A 27,952-nucleotide genomic window follows, 5' to 3' on the forward strand; every position below is an offset into this window, starting at 1 on the left:
TGTACAGTTGACATTTGCAAGTAGTCTGTTTGGTAGTAGCAAGTTGCATGGGATTGAAACTGAGAAGTATTGAAGACTTTGCCCAGTCGCACAGGGTTTTGGAGAGACCACATTCGGAGAAACATGTGCAGTTTAATCTCTGCACATGAAAAAAGATTTAGATCGAGCTGTTATACCACTGATAGAACAGTTTCATTTCTGGAATGATGGGATGGTTTTAAGAGAAGAGTGAGCAAAGCAGGGTGAGACACGAAGAGGACACAGAGGGGCTCTATGGAGATATAGAAAGGTTGCATTTGAGTACAAGAATAGAGATGTCTTCCTGAAATTATAAAGAATCCTGGTGAGACCACACTTGGAATATTTTGTGCCAGTGTGACTTCACTACTTAAAGATTTACTTACAATTAAGGAAATAACAAAGTTTCACCATATACTGTAGATTCAGGAATTGCCTTAACAGGAACAAAAAGTATATACCGTCTCAAGTTCAGAAGAACAAAGAGCCGTACAGTACAGGATAGGCCGTTCAGCCTTATGACGACTGTGCATGCCAAAATGCCAAATTAAATGAATCCAGTTTGCTGACACAATTCATATCCTCCATTCCTTGAAAGGCCTCTTAAACACCACCCCAGTAGCCTATTCTAGGCATCTACCACTTTCTGTGTTTAAAATATGCCTAGCACATCACCTATAAACTCACACCCCACCACCTGAGTTCTGCCCTTTGATATTTGATATTTCCACCATGTGAGACAGACTATCTACCCTATCTACAAGGCTCATAATTTATAGACCTATTAAATCTCCTGTCAGCCTCTTACACTGGGGAGAAAACAATCCAGGTTTGTCCAGGCTGCTTATAGCGAATCCAGGCAACATTCTGGTAAAGTGTGAGTGATGATTTCACTAAACATACTAAATCCTCTGGCAGCCTTACAGGTGAGATGCAGGAATGAAGCTTCCCTTACTCAGGAGGGGAGTCTGCAATCAGAGGACAGTCTCAGCATGAGGAGGTTGGTCTTTCAGGATTGCGACAAGGCAAAATTTGTTTCCCCAGGGGATGATGAAACTTTATATCAAGAGGTGCAAGAGGCTTTGGGTATATTTAAGAGAAAAATCAATAGACTTCCGGCTAACAGGGGAATTAAAGGGTATGAGGTTAGTGAAAGAAAGTAATGCTGAGGTAAAAGATTAGCCACAACCTTAATGAATAGTAGAGAAATTTGAGAGAATCCACTCTTGCATTTATTTCTTATGACTACAGCCAGTGAGATTTGGAAAACAATAGACAGAATCTTCCTTGCTGCTCAAGGGATACGTAAATTATGCAAAGCAGAAAAAAGTTCAATTTTCAGAGTTATTTCATATTTTGAGTTATTTTCCCCAACAGGATTGTCTGTGCCTGATTCTGAATATGTTGAATGAGATAATGGGTGACTTTTGGATTTGAATAGCAGCAAGGAATTTACAATAGCAGTGGATGTAATTTATTATTGTCAATGTACTGAACCAAGATTCATTGAGAAGTCTCTGTTTGCGTGCCATCCAGACAGCTCGTTCCACACATAATTATATCAAAACTAGTAAAAGAGGAAAACAGAATGTTATCACGAGGAAATCGTGATTTCCTATAACAGAATGTTATAGTTGCAGAGAAACTACAGTGCTGGTAGAGAGAAAAAAAAGAAAGGACTACGATGAGGTAGATTTGGAGATCAAAAGTTCATTGTTTTGCACATCAGAAGACTGTTCAAGAGTCTGATACAACCAAATGTAAACAGTCCTTGAGCTTGGTGGTACAAACTCTTTTACCTAATTGGAAAGGGAATTCAGAGATCATTATAAATGTTGGTATCAGCAACATAGGTAGAACACGGGAAGAGTCTATAGAACAGGTATGGGAAGTTAAGAAGCAGGACCTCAAGTGTAGTGACCTCTGGATTACTCCCAGTGCCAGTGAGGTCAGAAATAGAAAGATAGGATAGGCCAAATGAATTTGTTGCTGAGGAGCTGATGCAAGAAGTGGGGATTCAGGTATTTGGACCACTGGGATCTCTTCTGGAGTAGTGGCAATCTGTTTAAGAGGGACTGGTTGCACTTGTACGAGAGAGAAACCAATATCCTTGCAAGGAAATTTGCTAGTGCTACGTACGTGGGAAGATTTAAATTAAACTGGTGGGATGGGGCAGGATGGTCAAAGACAAGGTTGAGTTTATCGTCATAGACACAATTTATTTACTTTTTGAGATACAGTGCAGAGTATGCCCTTCCGGTCCTTTGAGCCGTGCCAACAGCACCCCCAATTTAACTATAATCAAATCACAGGACAATTTAAAATGACCAATTAGCATACCTTTGGACTGTGGGAGGAAACCCATGCAGACACGGGGATAACATACCAACTCCTTACAGGCAGGGGCGGGAATTGAACCTGGATCACCTGCACTGTAAAGTATTGTGCTAACCAATACGCTACTGTGCACTGATGCAATGAAACACTTATCTGCAGTGGCATCATGGGCACATAACATCAGACACGCTGCATTCACAAGCGAAACATAAATAAAACAAAATACCATAAAATATAGGAGCAGAATTAGGTCATTTGGTCCACTGAGTCACCTCCGCCATTGCATCATGGCTAATCCAAGTTTCCTCTTAACCCAACTCCCCCCCCAAATCTCCTGCCTTCTCCCCATATTCCTTCATGCCCTGACCAATCAAGAATCTATCTACCTCTGCCTTAAATATACATAAAGATTTGGCCTCCACAGCTGCCTGTAGCAAAGAATTCCACAGATTCACCACCCTCTAGCTGAAAATGTTCCTGCTCATTTACATTCTAAAAGGATGCCTCTCTGTTCTGAGCCTGTGTCTTCTGGTCTTGGACCCTCCCATCATAGGAAACAACCTCTCCACATCCACTCCATTGAGGTCTTTCACCATTTGTGCTGTATCTCTAAGTAAATAAAGAGTGAGATAGCAGGAGCCCAGGAGCACCCTTGTTCCTGGTAGACTGAAGGGTAAAACTGTGAAGTTCAGGGAAACTCGGTGGATGAGAGATATTGAGGCTTTGGCAAGAAAAAGAAGAAAGCATACATTGGTTTTAGATGGTTGGGAGTGTGGTGGGGGAAGAGAATCCTTTGATGACTATAAAACAATTACAAATATTCAATCTTGAGGGTAAAATCAGGAGGGCAAAGAGGGGTTATGAGATAGATCTGGTAGGTAAGGTGAAGTAAAATCAAAAGGTTCTACAGCTATATTAAAAGGCTGGCTATGGACAGAGAGCATCAGCTATATGTTGAGCCATAGGAGATAGGTGGGATTTTTAACAAATATTTCTCCTTAGTTTTTATTGGGGAGCAAATCATGGTTGCTCTGGAGAAGGGGTTCCCAACCTGGGTTCACAATCTGTGGCATAAAAGAGGATGGGAACCTCTGCTCTAGAAATATGGGAAGCAAGTAAGGATGTTTTAGAGAACTTTATAACCAGGGAGGAGGTATTTGCATCCTTAAGGTGAGAGCCTACAGATTCCCTGTTGGGGACCGATGCTAGAGAAGAAACTATGGTGGCCCTTGCAGAGACATTGGCTTTACTGTCAGCTACTGGTGAAGTTCCCAGCGATTGAAAGGTGGCTAATGCTGTTCCTTTGTTTAAGAAGGCTAGCAAGGGCAAGTCAGGAAACTACACCTGCTCACCCTGATACCTATACTGAAGTTGTTATTGGAAGCAATTCTGAGGATCAGCATCTAACAGCATTTGTACAGTCTGATTAGCAGGACCCAGCCTTGGCCTTGTGCTTGGGAATCACGCATGAGGAACCTTCCAGAGTGTTTTGAACATGTAACCAAAAAAGTAGATGAGAATAGTGCAGTGGATTTTATCTGTTTCGACTTTAGCAAGGCCTTCCACAAGGTCCAGCATAGTGGACTGGCCTGGAAGGTTAGGCCAATGGAAGAGCTAAGTAGGTGGATTCAAAATTGGCTTGGAGGTCAGAAGCAGAACATGGTGCCTTAAGATTTTATCTTCAGAATGAAGACCAGGGGTCAGTGTTGGGATGCTTGTAATTCATTATTTATTTAAATGCTTTGGACACAAAAACACATGGCTTGATAATTAAGTTTGTGGATGACACAAAATTAGTAGGTTGGTGATAATAAAGAAGTTATTGTAGATTTCAACGGGATCTTACTCAGTTAGGGAAGTGGACCAAGGAGTGGCAATGGATTTCAATATAGATAAGTGTGAGGTGATGCATTTTGTAAAGTCAAATCAGCATCGGACTTGTGCAATGAATGGTAGGACACTGTAGGGACTGTATTGACACAGAGGAGCAAGGTGTATAATTGCATATTCATCAATTAAAAGTGGCATGACTAGTAGACAGGATAATAAGAAAGGTGTTTAGCATGCTGGCTTTCATCATTCAAACCACTTAGGAGATGAGACATGATATTGCAATTGTATAAGTCGCTGGTGAGGTGAGGCTGCAGCTTGAGTATTGTGTGTAGTTCTGGTCACCCTGTATTTGGAAAGATGTGGTGAAGTTGTAAAGAATGCAGGAAAGGTTCATGATGATGTTGCCAGGACTAGTGGGCCCAAGTTATAGTGAGAGGGTGGCCTGGCTAGGTCTTCATTCCTTATACTGTAGAAGAAAGAGGGGTGACCTTATAGAGTTATAGAGCAATACAGCGTGGAAATGTCCTTCCACCCAAATGGCTCCTGCAAACCACAGCATCCTAGTCCCAGTTGTCCACATTCAATCCATAATCCTCCAATCTCTTCCTCTTCATGCACCTATCCAAATGTTTCTCAAGTGTACCTGCCTCAACCACTTCCTTCAGTAGCTCATTCCAGGTATTCACTACCCTTTGAGTAAACAAATCACCTTTCCCCTCAGATCGTTTTTCAATTTTTCCCCTCTTATATCTGGTTCTGAACTCTCAATCCTGGGGAAAAGACTATGACTGTCTATCTTATCAATACCTTTCACGATCTTATAAACTTCAATGAGAATTATTTACATTGTAGAGATACAGAGTAGAGCAGGTCCTTCCAACCCAATGACTGCACCACCCAGCAACCGACCAGTTTACCCCTTGCCCAATCCTAGGACAATTTACAATGGTCAATTACTCAACTAACCAGTACACCTTTGGACTGTGGGATGAATCTGGAGTATATGGAAGAAACCCACACATTCACAAGAAGAATGTACAAACTTCCTTACAAAAGTCACCGGAATTGAACTCCAAACTCCGATGCCCCAATCTGTATAGCACCATGTTAACCATTACAGTGGTGCAGAGATTACCTATGAGGTTCTATAAGGTCAGCTCCTTCTAAATAGTTAATGTATATTGTGAATACCTGCCCATCAGCACTGACTCCTTCAGCACCCTGCTCACCACTGATTGCCTACAAGAAAAAAACACCTATTTAGTTGGGATAAATGTATGCTTTCTGGTTGGCAGTCAGTAGTGAGTGGGACGCCACAGGGATCAGTGCTGTGTCTGCAAATGTTCACTATGTAGCGATGTGCTACACACAGAGCTAGAAATAATGACACGCAGTCTGTAAGTTGCACTCGAGACTAGTTTATTCAAACTTCGTGGCACTGGATTTTACTCAGTTCCGTTCCCGCCCTCACCTGACGGAAATGACATCAGAGATGCATTACAAAAGTCTCTTCCCACGCGCGGGCTTTCTCCCCTTGCTGGTGAAGAAGAAGGCCCAGCACTATTTAGGGGCTGGCCTCTCTGCTGACGCGCGCGCCATTTTGTGAGCCGGTTCGCCTGTGTTGAAAGTGGGTCACCACATAACCACCCCCGCCCAGAACCGGCAATACACCCCCCCAACGTCCACAGTCTGGATCAGTCTCTGTTTGGGCAGTCTGCCTCTGTGCCGTGGTGCCTGAACCTCGACCGGCTACACCAAGTCCACATGGGCCGGTTTGAGTCGGTCCACCGTGAAAACCTCCTCTTTCCTCCCCAATGTCCAGAATGTACGTGGACCCATTGTTCCTGATCACCTTGAACGGCCCCTCATACGGCCGCTGTAGCAGTGCCCAGTGTGCACCCCTTTGTACAAATATAAACTGACAGCTCTGCAGGTCTTTCGGTACGCAGGTCGGGATCTGTTTGTGCTGTGAAGTCGGTACAGGGGCCAGGGGGCCAGGTTGCTGAGCCTTTCGCGCAGTCTGTCCAGGACTGCTGCGGGTTCTTCCTCTAGTCCCCTTGGGACTGGTATGAACTCTCCTGGAACGACCAGGGGTGCGCCGTACACCAGCTCGGCCGACAAGGCGTGCAGATCCTCTTTGGGTGCTGTGCGAATTCCAAGCAGGACCCAGGGAAGCTCGTCCACCCAGTTAGGTCCTCTCAGGAGGGCCATGGGAGCCGATTTCAAGTGACGGTAGAAGCGTTCCACTAGTCCGTTCGACTGTGGGTGGTAGGCAGTTGTGTAGTGTAGCTGTGTTCCCCACAGGCTGGCCACAGCCGACCACAGGCTGGAGGTGAACTGGGCGCCTCTGTCGGAGGTAATGTGGGCTGGTATCCTGAAGCGTGCTACCCAGGTTGCAATCAGCGCTCGGGCACAGGAATCGGCGGTGGCGTCAGTGAGCGGGACCGCCTCTGGCCATCTCGTAAACTGGTCTACCATAGTTAGGAGGTTCCTCACAACACTGGCAGGGGCCCCACGATATCCACATGAATGTGGTCGAACCTCCAGCGGGTGGGTTTGAACTGCTGCGGCGGGGCTTTGGTGTGCTGCTGCACCTTGGCTGTTTGGCACTGCGTGCACGTTTTGGCTCATTTGCTAACCTGTTTGTGAAGTCCATGCCACACGAACTTGCTGGAGACCAGCCGGACGGTTGTCCTGATAGATGGGTGCGCCAAGCCTTATATGGAGTTGAAAACTCGCCGCCGCCAGGCTGCCGGGATGATGGGGCAAGGTTGACCAGTAGCCACGTCGCACAGGAGGGTCCTCTCACCTGGGCCTACGAAGAAGTCTTGCAGCTGCGAACCCGAGACAACGGTCCTGTAGCTGGGCATCTCGTCGTCTACCTGCTGTGCCTCCGCCAGTGCTGCATTGTCCATCCCCAGGGACAGGGCCTGGACAGCTGGTCTGGAGAGTGCGTCCACCACGATGTTGTCCTTTCCCGAGACATGCTGGATGTCCGTCGTGTGCTCGGAGATGGAGATGTAGGACAGATATTGCTGCTGGGACCAGGGATTGGACACCTTCATGAATGCAAAGGTCAACGGTTTGTGGTCCGTGAACGCGGTGAACGGCCTGCCTTCTAAGAAGTACCTGAAATGCCAGATTGCCAGATATAGTGCCAATAGCTCCCAGTCGAAGGCACTGTACTTGCGTTCGGGTGGCCGTAGGTGCCTGCTGAAGAACGCCAGGGGTTGCCAGAGCCCCTTGCATGAGTTGCTCCAACACCCCACCGACTGCTGTGTTGGATGCGTCCACTGTGAGGGCGGTTGGAACGTCCATTGTGGGGTGCACCAACATCATGGCGTCTGCCAAGGCTTCCTTGGCCTTAACAAAAGTGGCCGCGGCCTCTTCGTCCCAAGTAATGTCCTTGCCTTTACCCAACATCAGGGTGTACAAAGGACACATGATACAGGCTGCTGAGGGGAGGAAGCGGTGGTAGAAGTTCACCATACCAACGAACTCCTGCAGGCCTTTGACTGTGTTGGGCCAGGCAAAGTGGCGGATCGCGTCTACCTTGGCGGGCAGAGGTGTTGCCCCGTCTTTGGTAATCCTGTGGCCCAGGAAGTCAATGGTGTCGAGTCCGAACTGGCATTTGGCTGGGTTGATCGTGAGGCCGAAATCACTCAGCAGGAGTAGAGCTGGCGGAGGTGGGACAGATGCTCCTGATGACTACTGCTGGTTATGAGGATGTCGTCCAAATAGATGAACGCAAAGTCCAGGTCGTGTCCCACCACATCCATTAGCTGCTGGACCGTCTGTGCGGCATTCTTCAGGCCGAACGGCATTCGGAGGAATTCGAACAGGCCGAATGGGGTGATGACTGCTGTTTTGGGGATGTCTTCAGGGTGTACCAGGATTTGATGGTATCCCCGGATGAGGTCTACTTTGGAAAAGATGCTTGCCCCGTGCAGGTTTGCTGCAAAGTCCTGTATGTGCAGCATGGGGTAGCGGTCTGGAGTTGTAGCCTCGTTCAGTCTGCGGTAGTCGCCGCATGGTCTCCAACCCCCGGCTGCTTTGGGCACCATGTGCAGGGGGGAGGCCCATGGGATGTCGGACCACCATACAATCCCCAATTCCTCCATCCCTTTGATCTCCTCCGCCATTCGGAGCTTGTCCGGGGGGAGCCTTCGTGCGCGGGCATGGAGGGGTGGTCCCTGGATCGGAATGTGGTGCTGTACTCCATGTCTGAGCATGGCTGGTGTCAACTGCGGTGCCAGAACCGATGGAAAGTCCGCCAGGATTCTGGTGAATTCGTTGTCAGACAGCGTGATGGAGTCCAGGTGTGGGGCTGGCAACTTGGCTTCACCCAGGGAGAACGTCTGGAAAGTCTTGGCATGTACCAGTCTTTTCCCTTGCAAGTCGACTAGCAGGCTGTGAGCTCGCAAGAAGTCCGCCCCCAGCAGTGGTTGGGCCACGGCGGCCAGCGTGAAGTCCCACGTGAACCGGCTGGCGCCGAACTGCAGCTGCACTGTGCGGGTGCCGTAGGTCTGTATCGTGCTGCCGTTTGCAGCCCTCAGGGTGGGTCCCGGCTCCCTGTTGCAGGTGTTGTACCCCGTCGGGAGCAAGACGCTGATTTCTGCTCCGGTGTCGACCACAGACGTACAAGAGGCTGTCCTGGTGGCCAGCCGCCGTAGCCATTAGCAGCGGCTGGCCCTGGCGTTTTCCAGGAACTTGCAGGGCGGGTGACAACGGCGGGCTTTTGTGCCCCACCACTGCTGGTAGAAACACCACTGTTCATTGGCCTCTTCACTCCTGCCTCTGTGTTGTGTGCGACCCCCTGCCGGGCCTGGTCTGGTCCGCTGTTGGGCGCGTGGCTTGGTAATCTGTCCGATAGACATCCCGCTCTCCCTCTTGGCTTTCCACAGCACATCTGCCCGGGCCACCATCTTCCGGGGGTCACTGAAATCTGCACCAGCCAGCAGCAGATATATGTCCTCGGGCAGTTGCTCTAGGAACGCCTGCTCAAACATGAGGCAGGGCTTGTGTCCTTCAGCCAGGGCCAGCATCTCGTTCATTAATGCTGACGGCGGCCTGTCTCCCAAACCGTCCAGGTGCAGCAAGCGGGCACCTCACTCACGCCGTGAGAGGCCAAAGGTCCCTATGAGCAGCACTTTGAATGTTGCATATTTGCCTTCTTCCGGGGTGACTGTATGAAATCTTCAAGCTGGACGGCTGTCTCCTGGTCAAGGGAGCTCACCACGTAATAGTAACACGTGGAATCAGAAGATATCTGCCGAATCTGGAACTGGGCTTCTGCTTGGTCCAACCACACATGTGGTCGCAGCGTCCAGAAAGTTGGCAGTTTTAGCAAAACTGCGTGAACAGATGAAGAGTCGATCATCACCAATGTAGCAATGTGCTACACACAGAGCTAGAAATAACGACACGCAGTCTGTAAGTTACACTCAAGACTAGTTTATTCAAACTTCATGGCACTGGCTTTTACGCAGTTCCGTTCCCGCCCGTGGGCTTTCTCCCCTTGCTGGTGAAGGAGGAGGCCCAGTGCCATTTTGGGGCTGGCCTCTCTGCCGACACGCGTGCCATTTTGTGAGCCGGTTCACCTGTGTAGAAAGTGGGTCACCACAACTGTATATTTTAACAGTTTGGAAGAGAGAAATGAATATGGTGGACCCAAGTTTGCCAAAGACACTAAATTGAGTGGAAAAGTAAATAGTGCTGAGGACACAGAGTCTGGAAGGAGATAGGTTAAGTGGGCAAGAGTCTGGCAGATGGAGTACAATGTTAATAAATGCAAAGTCATCCACTTTGGAAGGAATTATAGTAGACTGGATTATTATTAAAGTGAATTGAATTGACTATTTCTTACATCATTCACATACATGAGGAGCAAAAATTTTTATGTCATATCTCAGTCTAAATGTGGGATGTGCAATTTATAGTAAATAGTATGTACAACAGGACAGTCAATACACCATACAAATACAATTGTATCAGCATGAATTAATCAGTCTGACGGCCTGGTGGAAGAAGCTTTCCCGAAGTCTATAAGGAAGTAGATTGTAGCATGCTGCTGTGCAGAGGGACTTGGGAGTGCTGGTGCATGAATCACAAAAAGTTAAAATAGTAAAATAGTAGGTAAAATAGTATTATTTAAGAAGCAGTTAAAATAGTATTATTTAAGAAGCACTTAGATAAGTGCATGCAGGGACTGGGCTTAGATCGATATGGAATGGAGGAAATTGGGACTAGTTGGGAGGAATCTTTGCTACCTTCCCAAGGCAGAGGCTGGTTTACACGAAGGACTGGACCCATCTGGCCCTTTGAGTCGCATTGCCCAGCAAACACAGACAACCCCAATTTAACCCTAACCTAATCACAGGACAATGACCATTAACCTACCTGGTTCGGCTTTGGACTGCGGAAGGAAACCGGAGGAGCCAGAGAAAACCCATGGGGAGGTCGAACAGAGTCCTTACAGAAGACAACAGGATTGAACTGTGAACTCCAGTGTCCTGAGCTGTAATAGCGTCATGCTAACTGCTACACCACTATGGCACCAAAGCACAGTAAGTTACTAAGAAAGTACAGAAAATAATTAGGAAGCCAGTCAGTATCTTGGCCTTCTTTCAAGAGGATCTAAATACAAAAAATGTATTGTGAAAATTTTATAAGGCTTGAGTGAGACTGTGGCTGGGACATTACTAACGAATCTGGTTCCATCTCAAAGGAAAATTATACTTGTGTTAGACAGAGTGCAACAAAAGTTCACCAAATAGACTTCCGGTACGATGGCGACTGTTTAGCTGTTCCGAACTTTTGCTCCGTCATTTCCCTACCTTTGCACTATATGTCTCCATTCTTAAACCTTAGTTAGGTATTTTATTAGGTTTCTCTTACTTGCCTGCGAACACATCTATCTTATAATGTCTAACAAAAGTACTAAAACCAGGAAAAAGGAAACTTCTACGGCTTTGCCGGCTGACATTTTCGCTGCTTTGGAACAGCATCAACAAAATATTTTAAAGGAATTTAGAACTTCTTTCAACCAGCTGGATGTCAAATTGGATCGGATCAACGCTAGAGTGGATGAACATGCTGAACATTTATCTCGCATCGACTCAACTTCTGAAGATTTAATACGCCGTGTCCAATATCTGGGAACCCTCTGCTCCAGCCTAGAGCAGCAGAATTGTAAACTTTTTTCCAAAATGGTGGATCTTGAAAACCGGAGCAGACGTTGTAATCTACGAATTCTTGGTTTGCCAGAGGCCACCGAACAGGGCTCTCCCGTGAAATTTTTTTCCGATTTTCTCTGTGAGATTTTTGGGAAAGAATTTCTTCCAACTCCACCTGAGCTTGAAAGGGCACACAGGATCTACGTTCCCTGTGCAACTCTGGGTTCCCGCCCACGGCCGGTAATTTTGTGCTATCATCAATACCAGGTGAAAAACCGTTTGATTATGTGGAGGCATGCCGCAGAGGTACTTTTGCTTTTCAAAATACAGCCATTCGTTTTGTGGAGGATTTTGCCCCCCAGGTTCTGAAGATGCGTGCTGAGTTTAAAGGTGTAATGAAAGTGCTTTTTGATCGTGGTCTCAGACCCTCCCTTCGAAATCCAGCCGACCTGCGAATTATGCTTACTACTGGAGAATATAAGTGGTTTAAATCGGTGAAGGATGCTGAGGCATTTGTTGGAAGTCTTCCGGCCATCCTGTCTCCTCAGGAACCCGGTCTGACCTTCTAAAATGGTGGATAAGTACCTCTCGTAGTAAAGCTATTTTTTCCGGACTCAGACTGTACTTGAATAATTCAGACATTACCTATTGAAACTCTAAGGGCTGTAGACAATCTCTCCCTGGACTTGGTGCGTTTTTTCTAAATAGATAATCCGAGTTTAATGTTTCCCTGCGGATGTTTAGATTGTACTTGTGTCATCTATTTTATTCTTGTATAACTTTATCTATAGAGATCTACAATTGACTTTATCTTGTTTTGGAGGTTGGGAGTTTTTATTGAAGGCCTCCCTGTTGGTTGATTCATAGTTTAAGTTTTGCTTTTTTTCCTGTAAATGGTTGATAAGTACTCTCTTCGAATCTATAATTTCCCTCTTTTCTCCCTCCCCCTTTTTTTCTTTTAATCTTCTATAATTTTTCACGGGTAGGTTAGTTTTGGTTTTCTTTTGATTTTCTTTGTAGTTAGTCTTATACTTCTGCTGAAGTTGTTTCTATTTGTTATGTTTTCTAGTGCATAAACTAGTTACCATTTGCTATAGTATTTATACGGAACTGTTGTTAACGACACAGAACTGGAAGTCATAATTGGGTTAATTTTTTTGGTAGAGCTAGCTGCTTTTTTTGGTAGCCGTCTAGTTTTGGGTTGCGAGGATGGGGTGGGTTCTCCAGTTCCAACACTACTCACTGTTTCCTTTGCTTTCCTTTGTTACTCAGGACATGTTTCTGTTTTGATTCTACGAATCTATGTTTACATTTTTGCTCCCAGACTGTTATTGTACTGCTTGACTTTTTATATGCCTGCTGCCTTCTACGCATTAACAATTGATAATGGTTAATACACTTAAATTTGTGAGCTGGAATGTAAAGGGATTGAATCACCCTGTTAAAAGAAGGAAGGTCTTCTCACATATTAAACAACTCAAAGCGGACATTGCTTTCCTTCAAGAAACTCATATTTGTTGTTTTGATAACTCCCGGCTTTTGTCAAAGTGGGCGGGTCAGCATTTTCATTCATCCTTTGCTGCCAAAGCTAGGGGGAGTCTCCATCCTTATTAACTCAAATATTCCTTTTGAACTCCATAATAAGATATCTGATACAAATGGCCGTTTTATTATTGTTTCTGGTAAACTATATAATACTAAAGTTGTACGAGCAAACCTGTATGCCCCCAATTTTGATGATGTTAATTTTTTTGAACGTTTTTTCTCCTCACTACCAGACTTAAACTCATACTCTCTTATACTGGGTGATGATTTCAATTGTTGGTTAGATCCTAGTTTGGATCGATTGTCCTCTGTTACTAGACCACCTACTAAATCTGCCTTAGCTATTCAATCGTTTCTCTCTAATTATGGTATCTCTGATATATGGCGTTTCCTTCATCCTACTGAGAGAGATTATTCTTTTTTTTCCACATGTTCACCATACCTTTACTAGAATTGACTACTTCTTACTCGATAATCAACTCATTCCATTTGTCTACTCTTGTGATTATCAGAGTATACTGATTTCTGACCATGCCCCAATTATTCTGTCTTTAAATTTTCCTGGCCTCCCTCAGAGGAATAAACACTGGCAGTTTGATTCGACTTTACTATCGGATGATGATTTTCTAAAATTTATCAAGGATCAGATGACCTTTTATTTTAACACCAATACATCACCTGAAGTGTCATCCCAGATTGTCTGGGATGCCATGAAAACAAATCTGAGGGGTCAAATAATCTCCTATACAGCAAATCTTAATAGAAAGTCCTATGCAGATTGATTAGACCTCATTAATCAGATTAAAGAATTGGATCAACTGTATGCTCAAACTAAGAATCCTGAACTATACAAGAAACATGTAGAACTTCAAACTAAATTTAATCTTCTGTCTACTCAACCTGTCGAATGCCAACTTCTTGAAAGTAAGAGTCGCTTTTATATTCGTGGTGACAAATCTGGTAAATTTCTAGCCAATCAGCTGAGGTGTTCCAAAGCCAAACAACATATTACAAAGATCCAGAAGGAGAATGGAGACCTTACATTGGATCACTTAGAAATCAATGACGCATTTAAAATTTTCTATTCTCGACTTTATTCCTCTAAATCTTTGAATGACAATATCTCTATTGATCATTTTTTAAATAATCTGAATATTCCTTGGCTTTCATCTAATTTTAAAGCCAAACTTAATGCGCCTATATCATCAGAAGAAATATCTTCTGCAATTTCTGCATTGTCCTCAGGGAAATCTCCTGGACCTGATGGGTTACCCGTAGAATTTTATAAATCATTCTCTTCACTTCTTTCTCCTCAGTTACTTTCAGTATTATCTGACTCATTTAACTACGGCAAATTGCCACCCTCTTTTAATGAGGCTTCTATTATTCTTTTATTAAAAAAGGGTAAAGACCCAACAGAGTGTTCCTCGTATAGGCCAATTTCATTGCTTAATGTTGATGTTAAAATCTTGGCCAAAGTTTTGGCTTATAGATTAGAAACTGTTATTCCCTCTATTATTTCTGATGATCAAACTGGTTTTATTTCTGATTTCTGATGATCAAACTGGTCCTTTTTTTAACATGCGGCGTTTATTTAACATTTTATATTCACCTCCAACTGGGATTCCTGAATGTGTTATTTCCCTCGATGCGGAGAAAGCATTTGATCGTATAGAGTGGAACTACCTTTTTGCAGTTTTAGAAAAATTTGACTTCGGTCAAAGTTTTATCTCTTGGATCAAATTGCTGTATTTGTGTCCTACTGCCTCTGTTTTAACTAATTTTCAGAAATCCCAGTTATTTAACCTCAAACATGGCACCCGTCAGGGATGCCCTTTAAGTCCCTTTCTCTTTGATTTGGCTATAGAACCTTTGGCGATAGCTTTTTGAAATTGTCCTGAACTGACCGGGATTTGGAGAGGGGTGTTGAGCATAAAGTTTCTTTTTATGCTGATGACTTATTACTTTTTCTTTCAAATCCGTCTACATCCTTACCTCCAATGTTTTCACTTCTCGACCAGTTAAGCCAGTTCTCTGGATATAAACTTAATTTACATAAGAGCGAACTTTTCCCAATTAATAAAGAAGCACAAGAATTAACATTTTGTGATCTCCCTTTTAAAGTAGTCCACAATCAATTTACTTATCTTGGGATTACAGTCACAAGGAAGTTTAAAGATCTCTTTCGTGAAAATTTTGCCAATCTTTCATATACTATTAAACAGAGTCTGTTACATTGGTCACCTCTATCTATGTCTTTGGTAGGTCGTATTAATGTTGTTAAAATGTATGTTCTCCCTAAATTTTTATATTTATTTCAATCAATCCCAATTTTTATTCCTAAATCTTTTTTTGATTCCTTAGACTCTATTATTTTGTCGTATCTGTGGAAGAATAAGCGCTCTAGAATTAACAAAGTTTATCTCCAAAAATCTGAAAAAGAGGGCAGCATGGCTTTACCTAACTTTCGTTTATATTATTGGGCAGCCAATATACATTGTGCTGCCTTCTGGTCTTTCTTCCACGGTCAACCCGAGTGCCCTAACTGGGTGGCAATGGAGTTGAGCTCCACTAAAGAATTATCTATCTCTGCACTTCTCGGCTCTGTACTCCCTAGTAGTTTGTCCAGATTAATAGTTAATCCTCTTGTTAGACCCACTTTGCGTATATGGGCTCAGTTTAGGAAATTTTATGGTTTCCATGGTTTTTCCTTTTCTAGCCCTATCTTACAATAATCACCTTTTTTTACCTACTACATATGACTCAGCATTCCATGATTGGTATAGGAAGGGCATTAGACATTTTGAAGATCTTTTTATTGATAATCGCTTCGCTTCTTTTCAACAGCTCTCTGCTAAATTCAATCTGCCCAATGCTCATTTTTTAAATTATCTCCAAATTAGACACTTTATTACTCCTTTAATCCCTAACTTCCCTGAAATGCCTGAGAAAAATGTTATGGACTTATTTCTTTCTATTAATCCACTAGGTAAAGGTTTAATATCATTTATTTGTGATAAATTAGCAGCCTTACGACATGCCCCTGTAGATAAAATTAAAATGGCAAGGGAGCATGATTTAAATACCTCCTTACCCGATGAGACTTGGGACTCGATTCTCAAGTCAGTTAATTCAACCTCTCTTTGTGCTCGCCATTGCCTTTTACAGTTTAAGATTGTTCATAGAGCCCATATGTCTAAATCTAAATTATCTTGATTTTACCCTAACATCAGTCCGCTTTGTGATAAATGCAAAAGGGGCGAGGCCTCTCTCATTCATATGTACTGGTTTTGTCCCAGCTTGGAGAAATTTTGGAAAGATGTCTTCATAACGTTATCATATATTCTGAATCACCACCTAGAACCTAACCCTTTAATTGCTTTGTTCGGTTTCTGGGGTGAGACAGATTTACGTCTGAGTTCGACTAAGTGTCGAATATTATCTTTTGCCTCTCTCCTGGCTAGACGTTTAATCCTCCTTAGATGGAGAGATGTTGCCCCGCCCATGCATGCTCAATGGCTTAACGATATTATGGCTTGCTTAGACCTTGAAAAAATTCATTATTCAGTCCTTAATTCGGATTTAAAGTTCCATAAGGTCTGGGGACCTTTTATTGAGTACTTTCATAACCTTCCTCTTAACTAAGGTTTTTTTTCGGTCCCTTGCTTTCAGCTCCTTTTTTTTTGGTAGTAGGCTTTAATATCTTCTGTTGTTAAGTGTATTTACAGTTTTGGGGGTTTGATTGTCCTGATTTATATTCTCTATATTGTGTTGTAGTTGGTCTGGAGCTTTTTTTTTGTTGCGGGGCTTGGGGAGGATACTAATTTTACATGTCTTCAATTTGGGTGCTTTCTCAATTATCTTTCTTTGTATCATATTATTTATTGTATGTTTATTTTTGCACTGTATCAATGTTCTTCATTTTGATCTGGGTTTTTTTTTCATCTGTAGCTATGTAGAAAATGTATAAAAAAACTAATAAAAAAAAGTTCACCAAATAAATGAAGGGTCCTGATGAGGGGTCTCGGCCCAAAACGTTGACAGTGCTTCTCCTTATAGATGCTGCCTGGCCTGCTGTGTTCCACCAGCATTTTGTGTGTGTTGTTCACCAAATAAATACCTGGGTAACAGGGTAGGTATTACTCTGTGACGAGATATTATGCAGACTAAGTCTACAGTGTTTGAAGCATGAAAAGCAATTTCATTAAAATGTTCCAGCAGGCTAGATGCAGGGATAATGGTTCCACAGTCTTAAAAATAAGGGTTGTCCATTCAGATTAGAGATGAGAAGACATTTCTTTAGCCAGGTGGTGATGAACCTTTGGAATGCTCAACCCAAGAGGCTCAGTCACTGAATGTTCTCATGACAGAGATGGATGGGCTTGTAGAAATTAAGGGAATCAAGAGATATGTGGTTAGTGACCCTGAGGTTAAAGATCAGCTATGATCTCACTGAATGTTAAGAGGGAAAACCTGACCACCTTCAGCCTCCTACATTATTCAACAATACCCACAGTAAGCTCAAAGAACAGCACTTCATCTTCATCTGGACACTTATACCCTTGGGATTCAATATTAAATTTAACAATTTCAGATATCTGCTCTTTTTCCACAGATACCGTTATACCATTCAGTTTCTATTTGTGGTACGGTGAGCCAAAAGCAATCAATGTCCATTGGTCAGCTGACAATCAATACCAGGCTGACTTTCATTGATTGGTTGTTTTCCCTAACATTGTCCCGAATGCTCTTTGTATTCATTTAAATAGTTGTGCTCTGGATGCACTGTTGGATTGTTTTACTGAATAAAAGTTTATTTTGTGTTCCTGCTTAGTACTATCTCCAGGCTTGGGGTCTCATTGGTATTTATAGGTGAGTGACACGAATTGGCTACAAGGTCCTGTATTATATTGACGTGACAATTTTATCAGAAGACTTGTGTGAAATTCTAAAACAGCAGCAAGCTCAATTTGAGGCAGGCCAATTGAAGTTAATTGAAACTTTCTCTTCAGGCTATCAGAGAGTCCAACAATGCAGTGTCAAACACTGAACACTGTTATTCAATATCACAATTGAATAAAGGAAATTACAAAGGTATGAGAGAGGAGCTTGCACTGGTGAACAGGAGGAGGATATTGGCAGGTATGATGGCAGAGCAGAGGTGGCTGAAGTTTCTGGGAATAGTTCAAAAAGCACAGGATAGATATGTCCCATAGAAGAAGTTGCTCTCAAGTGGCAAGGGTAGGAAACTGGCTGACAAAGGAAGTTATAAAAGCCAAGGAAAGGGCATATAAGGTAGCAAAAGTGAGTGGGAAATTGGATGATTGGGAAGCTTTTAAAATCCAACAAAAGGCAATTAAAAAAGCAATAAGAAAGGAAAAGATGAACTATGACAGCAAACTAGCCAATAATATAAAGCAGGATACCGAAAGTTTTTCAGTTATAGAAAGGGTAAAAAGGAGGTGAGAGTTAATATTGGACAACTGGAAAATGATGCTGGTGATGTAGTAATGGGGGACAAAAATTTCAGATGAACTTAACAAGTACTTTGCATCGATAGGATGCAGAACTGGGCTGAGAAGTGGCAGATGGAGTTCAACCCAGAAAAGTGTGAAGTGGTTCATTTTGGTAGGACAGATTTGAAGACAGAATATAATATTAATGGTAAGACACTTGGCAGTGTGGAAGATCAGCAAGATCTTGGGGTCCATATGCATAGGACACTCAAAGCTGCAGTGCAGGTTGACAGTGTTATCACAAGGTGTGGGGTAGGATGTGTTGGCCTTCATCAACCATGGGATTTAGTTCAAGAGCAGTGAGGTAATAAAGCTATATAAGACCTCGTTAGACTCCACTTGGAGTACTATGTTCAGTTCTGGTCACCTCACTACAGGAAGGATGTGGATACTATAGAGAGACTACAGAGGAGATCTACAAGGATGTTGCATGGATGAGTGAGCATGCCTTATAAGAATGGGTTGAGGGAACTTGGGCTTTTCTTGGAGCGATGGAGGATGAGAGGTGACTTGATAGAGCTTATAAGATAATGAGAGGCATTGATCGTGTGGATAGCCAGAGCTGCCCTTTTCCCAGGGCTGAAATGGATAACATGAGGGGGAATAGTTTTAAGGTGCTTGGAAGTCGGTATAAAGGGATGTCAGAGGTACGTTTTTTACAAAAAGAGTAGTAGGTGCATGGAATGTACTGCTAGTGATGGTGGTAGAGGCGGATACAATAGGATCGTTTAAGAGACTTTTAGATAGGTACATGGAGCTTAAGAAAATAGAGGGCTATGCAGTAGGGAAATTCTAGAGAGTTTCTAGAGCAGGTTACATGGTCGGTACAACATTGTGGGCTGAAGGGCCTGTAATGTGCCGTAGATCTCTATGTTCTATGTTCTATGATATGAAGATAGGTTGAGGTAGTGCTGAGGAAGCAATGCAATTGCAGCAGGATGGGCAAAAATGTGGCAGATGGAATACATTGTTGGAAGATCTAGGCCTCATATGGAGCCAGTGATCATTCATGGAGAACGTGTGCAGCAGGTTAAGACCTACAAGTATCTGGGAGTACAGTTAGACGAGAAGCTAGACTGGACTGCCAACACAGATGCCTTGTGCAGGAAGGCACAGAGTCGACTGTACTTCCTTAGAAGGTTGGCATCATTCAATGTCTGTAGTGAGATGCTGAAGACGCCCTCTTCTTTGTGGTGGCGTGTTGGGGAGGCAGCATTAAGAAGAGGGACGCCTCACGTCTTAATAAGCTGGTAAGGAAGGCGGGCTCTGTCGTGGGCAAAGTACTGGAGAGTATAACATCGGTAGCTGAGCGAAGGGCGCTGAGTAGGCTACGGTCAATTATGGAAAACCCTGAACATCCTCTACATAGCACCATCCAGAGACAGAGAAGCAGTTTCAGCGACAGGTTGCTATCGATGCAATGCTCCTCAGACAGGATGAAGAGGTCAATACTCCCCAATGCCATTAGGCTTTACAATTCAACTGCCAAGAGTAAGATATGTTAAAGTGCCGGGGTTGATTGTATTTAATGTATTTAAGTAAACTACTTAAGAACTTTTTAAAAGCTATTATTAATGCTTTTTGAGAGAGTGATTTAGATGAATATCATATTTTTACTGAGTTAAGTATTGTATGTAATTAGTTTTGCTACAACAAGTGTATGGGACATTGGAAAAAATGTTGAATTTCCCCATGGGGATGAATAAAGTATCTATCTATCTATCTATCTAAAATGTACGATAATGCATTTTGGTAAAAGGAACAATAGTGTGAACTATTATCTAAATAGGGAGAATATTCAAATATCAGAGGTGCAGAGGTCTCCTGCAAGACTCCCAGAAGGTTAATTTATAGGTTGAGTCTGTGGTAAAGAAGGCAAATGCAATGTTGGCATTTATTTCTAGGGGAATAGAATATAAAAGGAAGGTTTTATAATGTTGAGGTTTTATAAGGCATTAGTCAAGCTGCACTTAGTGTATTGTCAACAGTTTTGGGCTCCATATCTCAGAAAGGATGTGTTGTCATTGGAGAAAGTCCAGTGGGGTTTCACAAGGATGATTCAAGGAATGAAGGGGTTAACATAATGAGAAGAGTTTGGCAGCTTTGGGCCTGTACTCACTGGAATTTAGAAGAATGCAGGGGGATCTTATTGAAACCTACCAAATGTTGAAAGAACTAGATAGAGTGGATGTGGAGAAGATGTTTCCTATGGAGGGGGGTATCCAGAACTAGAGGGCACAGCCTCAAAACTGAGGAGTGACCCTTTAGAACAGAGGTAAAGAGGAATTCTTTTAACCAGAGAGTAGTAAATCTGTGCAATGCTCTGCCACAGACAGCGATGGAAGCCATGTTCATATATTTAAGGTGGAAATTGATAGTTTCCTGATCAGTCAGGGCATCAAAGGTTATGGCGAGAAGGCAAGTGTGGTTGAGTGGGATGAGTGGGATCTGGGATCAGCCATGATGGAATGGTGGAGCAGACTTAATGGGCTGCATGGCCTAATTCTGCTGCTACAGTCTTATGAACAGAACATATTAGTCAGTTGTTGCTTCCAATACCAAGCCTTATGTCTGTCCCGAGCCTTATAGGCTCGTCAGGCCGGTGCTTATGCCGGCGTCCGTGACGTGAAGTGACTGAGTGTATGAGACTGCCCCCCCTCCCCCCGGATAGGACGCCAGTCTATCACGAGGTTAACCCCCAGAATTTTGCTGGTACCCATTTTCAGCTGCGTTGACTGGAGCAATGTGTGGTTAAGTGCCTTGCTCAAGGACACAACACACTGTCTCAGCTGGGGCTCAAACTCACGACCTCCAAATTATCGCAAGTCCAATGCCTTAACCACTAGGTCACACACCACATTACCAGTTCAGAAGTTACATTTGAATCATAGTTCAAACATTACGAAGGTACCTTCCAAGACAAGTTCACTTATAAAGGTGACTCGTGGAAGACGTACACCTTATTCCAAAAATTGGGTAGTGCTGAACATGAGTGTTATTTTAACTTCATCCTGCCTCAGAACCCACCTGACCTAATGCTTGACATAACTATCCAACAGTTAACAAGCATTTTGGGAGAGCAGTACAGCAGTCATCTCTGCCATGTTTGCTACTATTGCTTAAAACTTGTTAAACATGACACAATGACTTCATCACAAATGCTGATGTCATCAATCACAAACGTGAAACTTCAAGTTGAGTAACATGACTGAATCACAGTTCAAATGTCTTGATTTCTATTTGTGGACTTCAGGCACCTGGTAATGCAGACATTCACAAACAACTCCTGGCCAGACTGGAGCAATACTCTGATATGACTCTACAAGCTTTCACTCAAGAATGCCAATGTTAAGTCAACCTGAAATATGATTTCACCCTGGTCAAACAGAACCTTCTCAATACAATTTTGAGTGGGACAGTCAGGGTGCCCAAGTGGCCAAACACAGCTTGCTGGAACTGGGGTACATGGCATGAATCATATTTGCAACATATGTCAATGCCTTGGTCACAAATAAGGCTTCTCTTTCTTCTAAGCCAATGAAACACAAGGGTAAGAAGTCTCAAAAGCCATCAAAATCTACAAGGCGTTTAATGGTCACATTTAAAGATGACTTCACCCCCAGAAGAAGGTACATCAACATATTTATTGCCAAACACACGTGGTGAGCACTTGGTTCCCCACCAGTCGAAACAACTTATCACTCTGCCTGCAGTGCATTGGGTAGAACCCGCCATTTGATCGGTGAACTGCACTGCATGGTCACCAAGTCAATGTTATATTACCTAACAGGCCAGCCAGATTTGAATGTTCTTGCCATTGACTGGATCACTGGTGCATCCCTCTGGATGAGGTCTGTGCAAATACATTGACCATTCAGATCATGTCAGTCAACACCATACCACAATCGATACATGAGGCCATACAAGAACAACTGCAGCAGCATTATGCAGCAGTATTTCAAGATGATTTAGCACACTGCAAGCAGAAGTCCAGCTCCATTCAGACACAAAGCCAGTCTTCTGCCCCAAAAGACCAGTAGCTCGAGCAGCTATTCCAATCATACAGCAAGAGCTAGTTCACCTGCAACAAGCTGGTGTGATCGCCACTGATATTGGGCAACTCCAATAGTCATGATCAAGAGGTGGTGTGTAGGCTTTACAAATGGCCTCATTGCAGCTCTAGACATACACCAGTACCCATTATCAGTACCTGCAGATCTCTTTGCTAAATTGAATGGTGAAGTTAGACTGGGCTGAAGCTTACCTCCAGATAGAAGTGGTGGAAAGTTCAAGAGTTTCTCACCATTGCAACACATAAGGGGTTGCTTTCCTTCCTCCATCTACCTAAAGGTGGTTCCTTCAATATTCCAACAGCTTATGAACACCATACTGAATGGATTGATGGTGTTACCACTTATCTTGACGACATCATTATTTTGGGTACGAATCAGATAGAGCAATGCCAATGCCTGGATCATGTTTTGAACAAAATACAAGTCTTTAGATTGCAACCCAGCAGAAAATGCAGCCTCCTGATGTCTTCCATCAGGTATCTGAGGTTCTTTATAAATTATCAAGGTCATTTCCCAGATCCCAAAAACATTGCTGCTATTTTAAAGATGCTTCCACCTTATGATCAGTTTTGGGCATTATCAGTTATTTAGCATTCCTCCCAGGAATGCACTAGCTGAGGAAGCCTTGGTTCAACATCGTAGAAATGGTCCAATCAATTTCAAGAGGCTTCTGAGCAGGTGAAGAATATGCTGTCGCCTAACCTTCCCTTGACACATTGTCAATCATCATTGTGATGGACGCATCCAATAACAGGTGAGTGCGGTCCTAATAATTCTGCAAAAGCTGCCATGTATGCAGTCAGTCAGATGTTGAAGGAGCTACGGACAAATTGAGAAGGAACCCTTGGGAATCATCTTTTCTGTGAAGAAATTCCACAAGTTGCTTTATGACAAATGCTTCACTAATCCTTACTGATCACAAGTCACTGTTATCCATCTTCAGGTCTGAGAAAGGCACCCCAGTGTACACAGCTAACTGTCTACAAAGGTGGGCAATGATGTTATTTCCCTGACTTTGAAATCAAGTACACATCAACCCATGGACTTGGTCAGGCAGTGGCCCTCTCCAGACTTATGAATCAGCAGGTTACTGAAAACAAAGATGCAGCTGTGGCTGTGATTTCAGTTGACTGCAAAGACTTTTTGGATGCTGCTGAACTTCTCCCAGTCATGGTCAACAAGATCGGAACAGAAATGTCTGCAGATCCTCTTCTTCAGTGTATCTCCAGATTCACCGGTGGTTGGCCAGTCAGGTTGAGGAAGATTTCATACCCTTCTACTGACATCATCATTCATCACTCTCAGCTGTGGATTCCTGCCTAAAGATTGGAGACAGAATAGTGATTCCAAACACTACAACCAAAAGTACTGAAACAATTCCACCGGGGTCACCTGGGCATGAATGAAAGCCCTGGCAAGAAGCTTGTGAACCGGCCAGGGCATAGATGAAGACATCACATCCATATACAAGCAGTGTACTCAGTGCTGTATGACAGTTAACAATCCGGGTGGAACTGGTCCACAACCATGGCCTCAGGCTACCAGACCTTGAAGTTGAGTACATATTGACTTTGCTGGCCCAATCAGTAGGCCGTCCTCATCCTGGTAGGTGCCTATTCCAAATGGCCGGAAGTCAACAACGAAAGAGGCTACCATTAAAAGCTGCTGCAGATCTTCAGCAGGTTTGGGATGTCAGAAATGTTTGTTTCTGACAACAGCACCCAATTCAGTGCACAGCAGTTTCCTGCATTCCACCAGAATATTGGAATGATCCACATCCACTCACCTCCGTATCATCCATAGTCCAACAGCCAAGCAGAGTGATTTGTGGATACCTTCAAATGGTCCCTTCTGAAATCAAGAGTGGAAGGAGCATTGGCCAAGGTTCTCAACACATTTCTGCTGACATATCAAATTGCATTGCATCCAGGTGTCCAGCTGAATTGTTTTTGGGAAGGAAACTGCACACAGTATCGAATGCAATGCTGCCACCGCATCCAACATCTGAGACAGCAGACGGTCAGGTGCACAAAGGCAGCCACACAGACCTTCGTCAACAGTGAAGTAATTCAAGTCTGGAACTGCTGTGTGGGCCAGACAATATCACAATGATTAAGACCCTTAGGTACTAGGTCAGGTTGTCAAACAAATGAGGAAATGGCTCTCCAGAGCTATCATAGATATCAAAGCTATCATAGAGCATTGAGTATAGGAGTTGGGATGTAATGTTAAAATTATACAAGTCATTGGTTAGGCCAAATTTGGAGTATTGTGTGCAGTTCTGGTCACCGAATTATAGGAAAGATAATAGACAATAGACAATAGGTGCAGAAGTAGACCATTCGACCCTTCAAGCCTGCACCGCCATTTTGAGATCATGACTGATCAATTCCTATCAATACCCGGTTCCTGCCTTGTCCCCATATCCCTTGATTCCCCTATCCATAAGATACCTATCTAGCTCCTTCTTGAAAGCATCCAGAGAATCGGCCTCCACTACCTTCCAAGGCAGTGCATTCCAGACCCCCACAACTCTCTGGGAGAAGAAGTTTTTCCTTAACTCTGTCCTAAATGACCTACCCCTTATTCTCAAACCATGCCCTCTGGTACTGGACTCTCCCAGCATCTGGAACATATTTCCTGCCTCTATCTTGTCCAATCCCTTAATAATCTTATATGTTTCAATCAGATCCCCTCTCAATCTCCTTAATTCCAGCGTGTACAAGCCCAGTCTCTCTAACCTCTCTGCGTAAGACAGTCCAGACATCCCAGGAATTAACCTCGTGAATCTACGCTGCACTTCCTCTACAGCCAGGATGTCCTTCCTTAACCCTGGAGACCAAAACTGTACACAATACTCCAGGTGTGGTCTCACCAGGGCTCTGTACAAATGCAAGAGGATTTCCTTGCTCTTGTACTCAATTCCCTTTGTAATAAAGGCCAACATTCCATTAGCCTTCTTCACTGCCTGCTGCACTTGCTCATTCACCTTCAGTGACTGATGAACGAGGACTCCGAGATCTCTTTGTATTACTCCCTTACCCAACTCTATACCGTTCAGATAATAATCTGCCTTCCTGTTCTTACTCCCAAAGCGGATAACCTCACACTTATTCACATTAAACGCCACCTGCCAAGTATCTGCCCACTCACCCAGCCTATCCAAGTCACCGTGAGTTCTAACATCCTCATCACATGTCACACTGCCACCCAGCTTAGTATCATCAGCAAATACGCTGATGTTATTTTCTATGCCTTCATCCAAATCGTTAACGTAAATGGTAAACAGCTGTGGTCCCAATACCGAGCCCTGTGGCACCCCACTAGTCACCACCTGCCATTCCGAGAAACACCCATTCACCGTTACCCTTTGCTTTCTATCTGCCAACCAGTTTTCTATCCATGTCAATGCCTTCCCCCCGATGCCCTGAGCTTTGATTTTACTCACCAATCTTCTATGTGGGACCTTATCAAATGCCTTCTGAAAATCGAGGTACACTACATCCACTGGATCTCCCCCGTCTAACTTCCTGGTTACATCCTCGAAAAACTCCAACAGATTAGTCAAGCATGATTTACCCTTGGTAAATCCATGCTGGCTCGGCCCAATCCTATCACTGCTATCTAGATATGCCACTATTTCATCCTTAATAATGGACTCTAGCATCTTTCCCACCACCAATGTCAGGCTAACAGGTCGATAGTTCTCTGTTCTCTCCCTCCCTCCTTTCTTAAAAAGTGGGATAACATTAGCCATTCTCCAATCCTCAGGAACTGATCCTGAATCTAAGGAACATTGGAAAATGATTACCAATGCATCCGCAATTTCCAGGGCCACCTCCTTTAGTACCCTAGGGTGCAGACCATCTGGACCTGGGGATTTGTCAGCCTTCAGTCCCATCAGTCTTCTCATCACCGTTTCCTTCCGAATGCCATTATGTTTCATTTCCTCTGTTACCCTATGTCCTTGGCCCATCCATACATCTGGGAGATTGCTTGTGTCTTCCTTAGTGAAAACAGATCTAAAGTACTCATTAAATTCTTCTGCCATTTCTCTGTTTCCCATAACAATTTCACCCAATTCATTCTTCAAGGGCCCAACATTGTTCTTAACTATCTTCTTTCTCTTCACATTCCTAAAAAAGCTTTTGCTATCTTCCTTTATATTCCTGGCTAGCTTGCGTTCGTACCTCATTTTTTCTCCCCGTATTGTCTTTTTAGTTAAGTTTTGTTGTTCCTTAAAAACTTCCCAATCATCTGTCCTCCCACTCACCTTAGCTCTGTCATATTTCCTTTTTTTTAATGCTATGCAGTCTCTGACTTCCTTTGTCAACCACTGAGGCCCCTTTCCCCCCTTTGAATCCTTCCTTCTCTGGGGGATGAACTGATTTTGCACCTTGTGCATTATTCCCAAGAATACCTGCCATTGCTGTTCCACTGTCTTTTCTGCTAGGCTATCCGTCCAGTCAACTTTGGCCAGCTCCTCCCTCATGGCTCCATAGTTTCCCCTGTTCATCTGCAACACTGACACCTCTGAGCTGCCCTTATCCTTCTCAAATTGCAGATAAAAGCTTATCATATTGTGATCACTACCTCCTAATGGCTCCTTTACTGTGAGATCACTTATCAAATCCTGTTCATTACATAACACTAAATCCAGAATAGTCTTGTCCCTGGTCGGCTCTCGTACAAGTTGTTCCAAGAATGCATCCCGTAGGCACTCTACAAACTCCCTATCCTGTGGTCCAGCACCAACCTGATTCTCCCAGTTCACCTGCATGTTGAAATCCCCCATAACTACTACAACATTACCTTTGCCACATGCCAATGTTAACTCCCTATTCAGCTTACACCCAATATCCATGCTACTGTTTGGTGGCCTGTAGACAACACCCATTTGGGTCCTTTTGCCCTTACTGTTCCTCAGTTCTATCCACACAGACTCTACTTCTCCTGACCCTATGTCCCCCCTTGCAAAGGACTGAATCTCATTCCTCACCAACAGGGCCACCCCACCCCCTCTGCCCACATTTCTGTCCCTACGATAGCACGTATACCCTTGTACATTGATGTCAACAAAATAGAGAGAGTACAGAGATTTACTAGAATGTTACCTGGGTTTCAGCACCTAAGTTACAGAAAGAGGTTGAACAAGCTAGGTCTTTATTCTTTGGAGCGTAGAAGGTTGAGAGGGGACTTGATAGAGGTATTTAAAATTATGAGGGGGGTAGATAGAGTTGACGTGGATAGGCTTTTTCCATTGACAGTAGGGGAGATTCAAACAAGAGGACATGAGTTGAGAGTTAGGGGGCAAAAGTTTAGGGGTAACACTAGGGGGAATTTCTTTACTCAGAGAGTGGTAGCTGTGTGGACCGAGCTTCCAGTAGAAGTGGTAGAGGCAGGTTCGATATTGTCATGTAAAGTAAAATTGGATAGGTATATGGACAGGAAAGGA

General features: G+C 43.7%; 1 protein-coding gene across 6 annotated transcripts in view; it reads right to left on the reverse strand.

The window, feature by feature from the left end:
* The window catches only part of LOC140739522 (serine/threonine-protein phosphatase 2A 55 kDa regulatory subunit B beta isoform), an 846,310-nt gene that overhangs the window by 243,156 nt on the left and 575,202 nt on the right, over nt 1-27,952 (reverse strand). The window contains exon 3 of one of the 6 annotated variants that reach the window (XM_073067910.1): nt 24,284-24,348. The exons of the other annotated variants lie outside the window; for them this stretch is intronic. Within the exon in view, the coding sequence (XP_072924011.1) occupies nt 24,284-24,298 (15 nt within the window). The 5' untranslated portion in view covers nt 24,299-24,348. The remainder of the gene's footprint in view (nt 1-24,283; nt 24,349-27,952) is intronic. 6 annotated transcript variants of the gene reach the window in all.

The sequence above is a fragment of the Hemitrygon akajei genome, chromosome 15 (assembly GCF_048418815.1).
Source record: "Hemitrygon akajei chromosome 15, sHemAka1.3, whole genome shotgun sequence".
Classification (NCBI taxonomy): domain Eukaryota; kingdom Metazoa; phylum Chordata; class Chondrichthyes; order Myliobatiformes; family Dasyatidae; genus Hemitrygon; species Hemitrygon akajei.